At 56.4% G+C, this 12,130-nt stretch overlaps 1 protein-coding gene across 3 annotated transcripts in view; it reads right to left on the reverse strand.

The window, feature by feature from the left end:
- KCNAB1 (potassium voltage-gated channel subfamily A regulatory beta subunit 1) overlaps nt 1–12,130 on the reverse strand; it is a 71,179-nt gene that overhangs the window by 22,930 nt on the left and 36,119 nt on the right. For all 3 annotated transcript variants that reach the window (XM_054835819.1, XM_054835820.1, XM_054835821.1), the window contains exon 2: nt 3,135–3,178. In XM_054835819.1, the coding sequence (XP_054691794.1) occupies nt 3,135–3,178 (44 nt within the window). The remainder of the gene's footprint in view (nt 1–3,134; nt 3,179–12,130) is intronic.

A 12,130-nucleotide genomic window follows, 5' to 3' on the forward strand; every position in this document is an offset into this window, starting at 1 on the left:
TTCTCCTGTCTATCCCAATTCGCTGTCTATAAACTCGCCCCCGCCCCAACTCAGCCTGGCGGTGGCAGACAGAGCTCCCGCTCCTGCCCCTTGCCCATCCCATTGCTCCCTCACCTTGGAAAGCAGTTTCCCAGCTGGATATCCTCACCTTTGATGGAGGAATTTCTGTATTAAAACTGGATTTGGCTCCATTTCCCTCGCATCCCAGAGCCTAGCAAGGTGTGATTATTAGCGGGTTATTTGCTGATGCAAAATTCACCACTCGATAATGTCATTGCCAGCAGATGTGTCACCTCTGCGGGGGGAAAGAAAGAAAGAAAGAAAGAAAAAAAAGGAAAAAAAAGTTCCTGGCTGGAAGCCAGCGCTTCGCCTCCTGCCAGTACAATTTTATCCCTGGCTTGCTCCCGGCGAGGGCGATGCCACGTGGAGATCTGGCACGTGGGTCTGGTCTGGCACTCCAGCCACCGGCAAATGCTCAGCCCTGCGCGCTGTGCGTACCGGGGCGCACGTCGGACCCTCCGGCACGGTCCCGGGCCAGCAGACCTTTGGGGTTGGGCTTCTCTTCCACGCCGGGTTTGCAAAAGCTTTTCCCCAGAACAAAGGGACCGAGAGGCAACGGCAGAAAATGTCTATTTTTGTAGCCGATCGTGAGCGCGGGGTATCCCGCTGGTGGCTGCAGGAGCCGCTCGTTTTGGAAGGATTCTTCTGTGCTTTTGTACGTTGAATTGGATTTTGGGGTTTGGGCTGGCTGCTCTCACCCTGCTGCTGGTTTCCTTGGAGTCAGGGCTCATCGCCTTGTTGGAGGCTGTCTCAACATTTGCTAAAAATCAACAGGCAGCCTCTACAGGCAGAATCGGCTCTGAATTAACCACAAGAAAAACGTGACCTTATTTTTCCCCCGCATCGCAATCGCGTTTCGGAGCCAGCGTCACAGAAAAGGCTTCACGCCAGCCCACGCGTCCGCCCGGGCTCACCGAGGAGGGGCGAGAGCCCAGCCGGGCACAGGGCTCAGCACCGCGATGCTCAGCCCAGCGGGACAGGGGGGAGATTCAGCAACCCAGGAGCGATGCTCAGCCCTTCCCAAACGTCTTTGCTTGTGAAACACGCTGCTGACACCTCTGACCTCACGCGCTCACTCGACACTTCTCACGCTGCGAGCTGCGCCCAGCAAATGCATTAATTAGAGGGTGAGCTGGGAGAAGCAGGACGTAATTAAGGGGTACGCGTTCCCTTAGCACTGCCTGCCTTTGATTTCTGTCCCGCTTCACTTTCTTCTCCACTTACTTTTTTCGTACTACAGGACGAAGCACACTCCCACCTTGCTAAGATTTCGGAAGGCTTTTAAGGAAGATTGCTGAGTCTTCAGAAACTTTAGTAAACCTTAAATTAGATTTTCATGCCGCAGAAAGGTTAGAAAAAAAGACATTTATCCTTCAGGGAGCTGCAAAAAGAGAAGCTATTTAGAACGGCCATACGAGCCAGCCCTCACAGCAGACACCTGACGGATCTGCGGTGGGAGGGGAGGACGAGCTGCGCTGCAGAAGCGATACCCGTGCGCTCAGGAGAGGAGGACAACGGCATTTCAGGCTTTCCAGCTCTCCTCTCCCCAGGTCCTGCTCACACCCCAAGGGCTGGGGGGGGGGGGGTCACTGCTCCTGGCTGAGACGCCCGGCTCCCAGATCTCCCCAGCCCTGCCCTTGCCCAGAGCAGCGCGGCAGCCGCTTGCTCCATCCTCAGCCCCCTCTTGTCCCGTGCAGCTGCGCTCACAAAGGCTCAATATATTTAGATGCTGCTGCAGTTCCACATGCTTGAAATCAAAGAAAAGCTCTGCAAAATGTTTTTTCCTGCTGCTACTTCCTTCCCATCGCTTTTCTCCACCGCTACAACATTAGCTCGTGGTGAACTCTAAGGATAAATAAAATCTCTGCGGCAGATAAGACGACAACTCCTTTCAAAGCCTGGATCTATTTTAAACAGAAGAGCTCTTGGCAGAATAGGCCCTATTGATACGACTTGGGATACGGGGTGAATTTCACATTTTGCTCTATTTTAAAATCGAACCTCAAAGGATGTTGGAAAAAATGAGCTAACCCCTCGGGCACCCGCCCCACGCGCGCAGCCGGCACCAGCTGGGGCCGGAGCAGGGGAGCCCATAGCCACAGCAGGCACCAAGTGCAGGCAGGGTCCGGGTCCTTGCCTGCTCCTGCCTTCACCCATCGCCCCGAGGCAGCAGCACGGGATGCAGCACACCCAACCGCTTTCCTAAAGGCACGCCGGCACTTCTGACCCCGGGGAGCAAGGACCACCCTTGAACGCAGGGCTGAGCGGCCATCCCTGGGGGGGGTCTCTGAGCATCCCTGGGGGGGGGGGTCTCACTCCTGATGCCCCAGCCTTGCGCCGTGAGAATGTGCTTGCAGTGAGAAAAACAGCCTCCTCCTTTCTACAGGGTTTGGAGGGGGTTTATATATATATATACACACACACACTTTTCAGAATTCTTCATGTGAGCGGTCAGCTGCCATCAAAGAAATTATTCGCATGAGTAAAGCCATCAGGAGCCAGCCAGAGCATCGCACACACTCTTACTCAAGGCTGCAGGAACCGCAGCATCGCTCCAGGACCTGCAGGGCCAGCACGTAGGTGCCGCAGTGCTTATAGATGCCCTTCTTGATAAAATATTGATAAGAGATTCTTTAGTTTTCAAGTCAGCACGGAACAGAAATAACAAGGTAGACGCACTGGATAAAATAAAATAAAGATCTGCCCACAGCCCAGGCAGATTGCTGTCCCCCGAGACTGGAGCTCTGACACTTAAAGCTCTCGGGGGCATTCGGAGACATCTCCAAAGTGGTCTCTGCGGGCTGTCCCTCGCGGGGATCGGGGTGCGTTAGAAGGATTTTGTGCCATAAACCTCCGTACGGTTCCACTCGGGTGCCGCGGATGGAAAGCATCGCCTCGCGCCGTGGGCGAGCGCCTCGGCTGATGCCCAGCGCCGTCATTAACACACGCGAGGGCTTCTCCCGCGAGCGATCCGCGGGCTGGCCCCGAGAGCACGCTGCTTCTACCGCGCTACCAGAGCGGCCACCGTCACGCCGGGGCGGCCTGCGGCTGCAGCCAACGCGGAGGGTACTCACCCAGCCCAAGGCACGAGACTCTCAGTCCGGATTTTCCAAGGTTTCTAGAAAGAAAAAAAATAATTAGAAAAATATCGTTAAGCCCTGAAGGGACACACAACTTCAATAACCCCACAGGAAGTCGGCAGCCGGAGGCGAGCCCCTGCTTTTGCCCAAATCGTCCGTTTTCCTCCGGCGGGGCAGCCCCCCAGGCGGGACGTGGGCTGCCCGGTTCGGGGAAGGGCGACCGCACGGCACCCAGCCTTTGCCTCGCCGCGGGAAAAGCTCTGAGGGTCGTGGGGAGAGGTGGGATGCGGGCAGGGACGTAACTGGGAGTAAACCCAAATCACTCAGACGTAACTCACGGGGGCTTGGGGTCCCGTGAAGAATTTCCTTGGCCTATCGACGTCGGTTAGCATTCGTCGTAGTAACACCGCAACATCATACGTAAGCATTTGCCTTATTCAGCTTCATGTGTTTTTATTCACCCTCAGGCTTGTCAGATGCAACAGCATCCATCGCAGAAGACCCCCGCTCTGGTTACCACTGGGGCTCCCCAATTCGTGGATTCCCCCCGCAATTTCCCCGCCCGAGGGGAGGAAGCGGCTTTTCAACATAAGTGAGATAAAGTTATTACCCTCCTCCCCAGCTCCCCGGAGACAAGATAATCACCCCTGAGAGCATGAGATGTGCCATGCATTGAACCCTACCCTAACTTAAACCTACTGCTGCGGTACAAAATCCCCTTTTAATTATACCCTCCTGCTCTAACCTTTACGTTACAGCCGCTCCTGTGCTATTTTTTTGATCAAGGTATAATTTGGGGACCATCTATGTACCTTCCACTGCAGAGTGCTGTGAACAATCACTGCACTTTTTTCTATTCCTAATGAATTATTTAAAGCCAAATAGTAATAATTAAAAAAAAGGGCCTTGTTCACCCACACTGAAAGGGGTTGGACAAAACAGAGGTCGTGCCCTGCTATTTCAGCTCTTTCTCTTTTTACACGCTTGATTTTGTGGCCATTTCAGGTATTTGCTCATATGGCACAATTTCCCGCACGGGAGAGCGACCAGAGGCATCCCTGGGGAAGGCAGGGGAGCCAGCCCGACCGCGGCAGGCAGCCCTTGGGGCAGGGGTGCCCACCCTCCCGCCCCGTCCCAGGGACCCCTAACGCCGCTGCTGCGCCCAAAATTTAGCGCTGCTGATGGGTATTTAAAATTTTGGGAGAGACAGGGATTTGTCCTCGAGCAGCTATTTGAAATGCTGCAGCTGCATTTCCAGCACCACAAGCGCGCAGGCTCACAGCACGCTTGGGTCAGGCGCTGACCTGATTTTTTTTTTCCCCCTTTTTGATTTTTTTCTTCTTTTTTATTATTTTTTGAGTGAAAGCACAGCCGGACCCCTCCATAACAAAACCCATCCGTGCACAGAATAGCGCAAACGATGCCAAACTTCCCCTGCTCACCAGCACAAAGCATAACCCTCAGAGTTAAAAGGCAAAACGCCCGGCGCCGCCTGCACGCTCCAGACAGAGCTGCAACACCTCTGGCAGGAAAGAGGAGCCTGGGCTCACGGGATGGGGATCTCTGCGTTACTTCTGGAGACAGCCCACCCGCTGCATAATGCTCTTTGGAGAAGTCAAGCGCTACCGTGCATTTCCAGACGGTTTACATCTATTTTGCAGGAGAGTTTTTGTGGAGTCCTATTTCTCACCGAGCTATTTGTTGCCTTCCCAAATCTGGCCGGGGCTCTGCACAGGCACAGGGCTGCGAGGGCAGGGAGCTGCACCCCTCTCTCTACGTAGATATAAATATATACACCCACATATACCCTTTATATATGTAGGCATGTATATATGCATACCTATATCCACGTAGAGCGTGGTGCTTGCATGCATTTACAGGGTAGAGCACCCCCCCAGCAGCGGGGTCTGTCTCAGGGTCTCAGCCCAGGCACGGGCTGGCGGTCCTGTGCTCCATCCCCCCAGTGCCGCGAAGCCACACCGGGGCTCGTCCCCCCGCACGCCGGGCGCCTGGGGGTACAGCACGCACACGCGTGAGCCGGGCTTTGCTCCGGAAAGCCACAACCAGCTCTTTGTAGAGTCTGGTCCACTAACATTTCTGGACAGAAATACTGCGTTTGAATTTCCAAAGCCGTCTCTGCCATTTACTTAGCGCACGTGACCCGGGTACTTGGGAAATTTTATGTCTATAGTCAAAAGCAGACACTGAAAATGTCAAGTCTTTGCAGTGCAAGATCCCTCGCGCAAAACGAGCTCAGAAGCCGCTCGGCAGCTTGGGAAGAGGTTTCCTGAGCCCGTGGTCCAGCCTGGGGAACATCGCCAGGCTGCAGCCCCCAGCGACTCCCGTTGTTTCCAGCCCTCCTCTGCCTGCGAGCGCTTCGCTCAACTGCACGCTCTAATTAACGGGCGAGCAGCCTGAAAGCAAAGCGGCCACACCAACACACGGAGCCACAAAACCCGCTAAAAACTCAGCCCGCTCGGGGTGGCTCGCCTCCCAGTGCCGACCTGGTGCTGCGGGAAAGCGCGCAGCCGCTGGTTTGGTTACTGGTCCCACAGCAGAGCAGTGATTTGTCTGAAAGAGCAGCAGTTCTTGAGACCTGGTTCTCCTCTACCCCCCTAAAACCCCCCCCAAAACCTCCCCTAAAAACACCAAGCAAAAATATACTTATGTATACATTTACATCTGGTTTGCAGCTCCCATTACACACACGTGTATGTATATACACACACACAGACACACGTGCCCCAAAGCTGCAAAATTGCCAAGGAAAATCAATGGTCGTTTTTGACGTAACCGGACAGTAAAAGCCCTTTGTGCTTCCGTTGCGCTGTTTCCCAAGCCTGACACAACGAACCAGCTCCGTGCCCGGAGCTGAACCGGCAGCAGCCCGCGCACACCACCGAGGACGGCTCCGTGGGAGCGGTGGCTGGGGTAGCGACCGGGATGGCAAGACGAGCAAACCCCGACGCTGAGGAAGCCCAGTCGGCATCGGCAGCTCTGGCCGTGCACGGGCTGAGCACCGTCCCTGGGCACGGGGAGCGCCCGTGCTGCCGAACAGGGCTCTGCCGAACGGCCGTGGTTCCCTCCCACCGTGCAGGGTGTGGGGGCTCCGGCGTGGGGTGGGGGGATCAGTCCGGAGAGCGTGGGGGGTTCTGCCCTTGCCCTCCCAAGGGGTTGTGGACAGCTTGGGTTTCTCTGGGCCAGCGGTGGGAGGTCTCAGCAGTATTTTCAACGCCAGAAATGATCTTTTTACACGAAGGAATCGCATGGGTCGGCACTCGGTGGTTGCCAAGCTGACATTGCATGCTTTCCCTGCGGCGCTGGAGCACCCGGCCCCTGCTGCACAGCAGCCACTGCCCCGCAACCCACGGCCCGGGCCGGATCCAGCGATGCTCTCTGCACGCACCATGGGCTTCACCGCACGGGACGCGGTGGCTGGGCAAAGCCACGTCCCACCGGCAGCGCCTGGCTCCAGGAGGAGGGGGGAAGATGATGTTCTCATGCAGCTTTTCCTTAGTAATTATGGGTCAGTGCATCGGCGTTATTGCCCTGGCCAACTGTCTCCGTTGGGCACTTGCTAATGCCGGGGGGGGGCGAGATGGGTCCCCCCGCGGACAGCCGCGAGTGGGGGTACCTGCCACACCGCTATTTGCTGCTGTTCGAGTCCTGAGCGTGCCATCCCATCTGAGCCCCGAGCAGGCAGCCGGCCCAGCCCACCTCCCAGATACCGGGCACTGCCGCCGCTCCTGGGGGCTCGCGCTGCCGCGATTTAATCGCTCTTTCAGGAGGAAAAAAAAAAAAAAAAGCTCTTTTCAAATTGGAAGTCAGCGCTGCTGAGGGCTGAAGGAGGATTGCAGGAGCCTCCAGTCTCTCAGGATCGCTTTGCCTAACCTAGAAGCAGCTGATTAAAAATCAGCTCTCTTATACATGTTTTTTTTTTTTTTTCATTAGCACAGCTATCTTGCTTCTCCTCTCACCGATATTCAGCTTCCCTTGCACTTTGCAGAACTGGAGCAATTGCACCGCTCCCCCCAAATCACTGCCCAACCCCGCCGTGCACAGGGAAGCACCAAGAGTTTTATCTGCTGCCGTACCCGGCTGCCTGGGCATCCTGCTGCACCGCTCGGCATGGCCTGATCCAGGACCCCGTCCCGATCCAGGACCCCATCCCTCTGGCTGCAGCCTGCTGTGGCACCTTCCAAACTGCTTCTTGTTGCCAATCTGAAACCAGCTTCGTTTTCTTTATCCCAAACTTGCACCACGAGCAAGACCAGAAGGTATTTGACACCTCGCCCCTGAATTCTTTTAGAACCAAAGCCCGAAGCCGAATGCTCCCGTGCCGGCATGCTGCCCCAGCCTAGGCTACGGCAGAGCCCGAGGCAGGCAAGCCTGGCCGCTGGAGAAATCTCCCGGGGCATGGGATGGGGCAGGGAGAGGGGGCACCAAGCCCCCGAGAGCCCAGCCTCACACGCTGTTTAACATCGCTCGTCTTTCCTGGCACAAGCCAGGGGTGACATTTTCCCTGCCCGCGCAGCCAGGAGTTTGAGCTAACACACCCGTCCCCGCAGCACCGGCGGCTTTGCCAGATTGCACTGGGTTAACGAGCACGGGAGATGAACGCCTGATTCATTGAAAACACAGCTTGCCACTCAGGGATGCTGTTAAAAATACACCGAGGTACCAAAACAGCATGCAGGGAGGGACGACGTCTCCCTCGACTAGGCTGTTCCAAGCAGAGGGCACATCCACCCCCGGGGAAGCGCGGGTCCTTGGCCGGGTTTGGCGGGCAGCGATGGGGGAGATGCCCCGAGACGCCGGCATCCGTGGCAGCATCCGCGTACCGGCAGCTGCTGCTGAACGCCAGCCAGCTCCGCGCAAACAACCGGGCAGCGCGTGCTAACGGCCCCGGCGGGGAAAAGGCTGGAAGGAGGCGTTAGCCCAGCGCTGCCCCGGGGCCGGGAGCCCACGGCCGGTAGGGATCGGCACCTTCCCGCCGGCAAGGAGTGACTCGAGCAGCGGGAGCCAAGCGGGCAGCACAGCCGCAGGGCTGGTTACCAGTCCCTCTGCCGCCTCACCCTGCTTGCTGAGGGCCTGCCGAGGGCTCTTGCTAGTGGAAAGGGTTGCACATACACCGTGCCTCCTCCATCATCATCATCAGCCTCCTCCATCATCATCATCATCAGCCTCCGGTTCAGAGCCGGTCCCCAGCACCGCAGGGATTTTGCCCGGGATGAGCTCGGGTTTTTTGCCCGGTGGTCTGGCAGGCAGCGCCCAGCTGAGCGGGCGTCAGGTCCGCAGGTGAAGGGGTTATTGCAGCTGCACAGAGACCTGGAAAATTTGTGCTCAACTGCTCGCGCCCCTTCCCAGCCCGCAGCAGAGAGCGGAGCCTCTGCCTGGGCAGCGATTACGGGGTCCCTGTGACCCGAGGGCACGGAGCACTCGCAGATTTGCTTTGGTGAGCAATTCCCATCTCCCTCGTTTCCAGCAGCTGCACCACTCCTTATCTGCAGCTCCAGCCCCGGACCAAGCCTGGCTCCCCGTGTCCCATCACAGCTGCTCATTTGTAAACGAAGAGAAAAAACCCCACAACCAAACCCCACCACACACCTCAGTTTTTAAGCATGAGAGAAACTCTACTCAGAAAAGATACTTTGGTTCTGGACCTAACGCTGAATAAATTAATCATTTTGCCAGAAAGAAGCGGTTAAACGAGACGGTGCTTACGGGCTGACACCAGTGACGCAGGGCTGCGCGGACCGGCCGCCACGAGCACAGCCTGCACCCAGCCCTGCGCACGGGGCCGCAGAGCCCTGCGGCTCCCCAAAGCCGGGGCGGGGGAGAAAAAAATGAAGCATTTTGCTTGTTAGCCATTTTGCTGTGAGCAAAGTTACGAGCAAACCCAAGGAAAACACTAGAGAGATGAATTAATTTTGAATGATGGGCAAGAAGAGCTCGTTACCTGTCTGAGGGGCCAGGGTCTGACGTGCACGAGAAAGGCCAAGGAGCAACTTTTGGCTTCCAAGAGCTCTTTGGCTCAGCATCAGGAAGCCAAAAGGCAGCACAAAGGGAAGAGAGGGGACTACTGCGTCTGGCAGAACCAGAGAAGGGTGATGAGAACAACGAGAGGCGTCTGGGATAAAGCCTGACGGTAAAAAGGCAGGGGAAAAAATTACAGTTTTTCAAGAGTCTCAGGAGCAAAGGAGGGAGAAATCCATTCCCAGGGGAACGTGGCCATGTAGGAGATTAGATTGTGTCTGAAACATTAATTTTAGTTAAAAAGACAAGAACCCAAGGTTTAAGACGGAGACAAATGTTTGGCAATGAGAAGTGAGAATAATTGGACTGTGCAGCAATTCTAAACCCATTTAGCTCCTTCTCAGGAAGGACGTTTGATGGGAATAACATCCTCGAGCATTGCCGGCTACCTGCGGGTCTGAAATCACTCTTCAGATGACAAAGAAAGACGACTCACAAATGGGTTGGAAAGTTTTCCCCTCGTTGCCAGTTTGGCTTTTAAAAGCTTTATTCAATCGACCCCGCAACCTCGCTGACCGCCCCATGCGGCGGCAGCACCCCAGAGCACGCGTGGCTGTCACTTCACCATCACCAATCTCGCACAGCCCAAGCCGGCAGAGGTTTGGGTGCCGCCGGGACAGCCCTCTCCGGCTGCCTGCAGCGATCCCCGCTCACCGGAGCCGCCAGCTCCTCCCTTGGGACACGCTCCGCTGTTTCTCCCTGTTCGGAAGTTCCTGCAGCATTGAACCAAAGCTTTTTATTTCCCCAATTCCACTCCGTTACACCACTAGGAAAGCTTTTTCACTGCGACAGCTATTTGCAAGCCTCTTCCAGAGGATCTCTGCTTAAGCCAGCTTTTTAAGCAACACTAAACCATTTCTTGCTGAAAAAACGGTCTTTCCCTGTGACGCTGCTGCCCCAATTAACTCGCGGGGTACTTGGGGGTGGCCAATTCTAATCCCATGGTCCTTAAGGGCTCACCTCACCCAAGCTGAGAAAAACCTTTTCGGGTGAGATTGCGCGGAGGTGAGAAGCTCACAGCCCTTGCCTTAAGCCAGCGGTGCTGCCTAGCCCCCGCCTAAACCCCAGTTAGCCCGGGTACAGCGGCGAGGATCGCTAAAGACCTAAAAAACTCCCAGGTCCACGTTTTGCCTCTTGCGCTCACCCAGTGCCTCCTTAACCGCTTTTATGGTAACTTTTAGTTCAATTATTTTCTCGGAAGAGAAAGCGCTGACAGCGCAGTCAGCTGAACAAGACCAAAAGGAATATATAATTTTTATGGCTATACCTCACGGGCAGCAAGACCCGAGCAAGCCTGTGAGAGCCCGAGCAGCCGCGCAGCCCTGCCCGCACCTTCCTGCCTGCTTTCCTGCGCCGGGGGACAAGGCTTGGCTCTGGCCAAAGGCATCCGGGGTAGGATTTGGGAAAAAACACCACGGTGACGTTTTTCTAACTAGCCACTGACACAGCAAACCATCACAACGCAGCCCTGCGCCCCTCACGGCACCCCCAGACCTCACGCCCCTTCAGGAAGGGGGGAAGGTCCCCAATTTATGGCCGAGCACCCCAGCTCCATGCACCCGGGCGGCTGCAGGACAGGGCTTTAATTAAGTGTCTCCTCAGCTCCTGCACTGGAAGCCCCACATTCGCCTGGGTGCTGCGTACCTCCCACAGGCTTTGGGGCCTCCCAAAACCATGCAGAGACACCCCCCACGTCCTCCCACCGCGCTGGCAGGGCTCCCGTCCCCAGCGGCAAAGCATCGCCGCAGGCAGGTCTGCCGCCGGCACCGTGCGGGCAGCGGCATGGCACACCGGCACCCAGTCGGGTCTGGGGGACTTTCAGAGCTGACAGTCTCTTTAATTAAAGGAAAAGGGGGAGAAGGCGGGGGAGAAAACACATCTACAAAGCAGCCCGTGCCATATGGCAGGGATGGTATTTGTCTCCTGTGGCACAGGGCAGAAAGCAATTGTAATTATTCGCTTTTAATTAATTCTAATGTAGGGGAATCAGTAAGAGAGCCCATCGGTGGCAGCAAACACTTCAGCACTGGGGACAGCCGTAGCACTGGGCTGCAGGAACCACAAGCAGCCACCGAGCTCAGTCCCCACACCCAGGCGGCACTCAGCACCCCTCAGTCACCACTGGCAGGTGCTTTCCCCATCCCTCCAGAGCCACATCCAGCAAGGGGGGGGCCCAAAACCACACAGACCCAGGTACCCTGACAGGAGCAAGCACCTACCCCAGCACCCAGCCCTGCTGCAGAGCAAACCCATTTCCCCTTCTACTGCAACAAGCAGCAGGGAAGAGCAACTCCCTCCTTTAAGACAACCTTCACCATCAACCTTCCAGCCCCACCACAGCACACACAGCATCACCTGGGTACCAGACGCTTCCCATCACACACGGCTAGAAGAGCTTGAGACCCACCACAGCCCCCCTGCAAGGGAGCACAGCCAGCACCCAGCACCCTCCCGGCAGGGATTTATGGTCTGAGCCACCTGTGCTGCTTAATGAACTCGTTAACCTACAAGTCGTTCCTCCTGTTGTGAAGGGACAAAGCAATCATAAGAAAATACATCCTGGTTACCCAGGTGGGAGATTTGCTTCACTGCTGCCCTTCGTTATTCGGACAGAGGGGAGGTTGGGTCGGGTCGTTTCCATTAACGCACCCCCAAATCAGCCTGTCTCCCTTCCCGGTGCCAGGCAGGGCTGCCGCACCGTCAGGGGTCTGACCCGGCACCGGCCTCTGCTTCTCTAACCCCACCGAGTCCCCGCTGAGGGGACGTGGCTCCTCTTCAATCCCAAACCTTCTGCCTCCACAGAGGGGGTAAGCTTTGCGCAGCATCTGACACCAGGCTGAGCTTACCTGCTGCATCGAGCTTTAGCGAAACCAAAGCTGGTCCCAGCCGGGATCCCAGCAGGGATCAGCGCTGGGTGCTGACAGTTCCCCCCATCCTGCATCCAGCCAGCCTGG

The sequence above is a fragment of the Grus americana genome, chromosome 9, assembly GCF_028858705.1.
Source record: "Grus americana isolate bGruAme1 chromosome 9, bGruAme1.mat, whole genome shotgun sequence".
NCBI lineage: Eukaryota > Metazoa > Chordata > Aves > Gruiformes > Gruidae > Grus > Grus americana.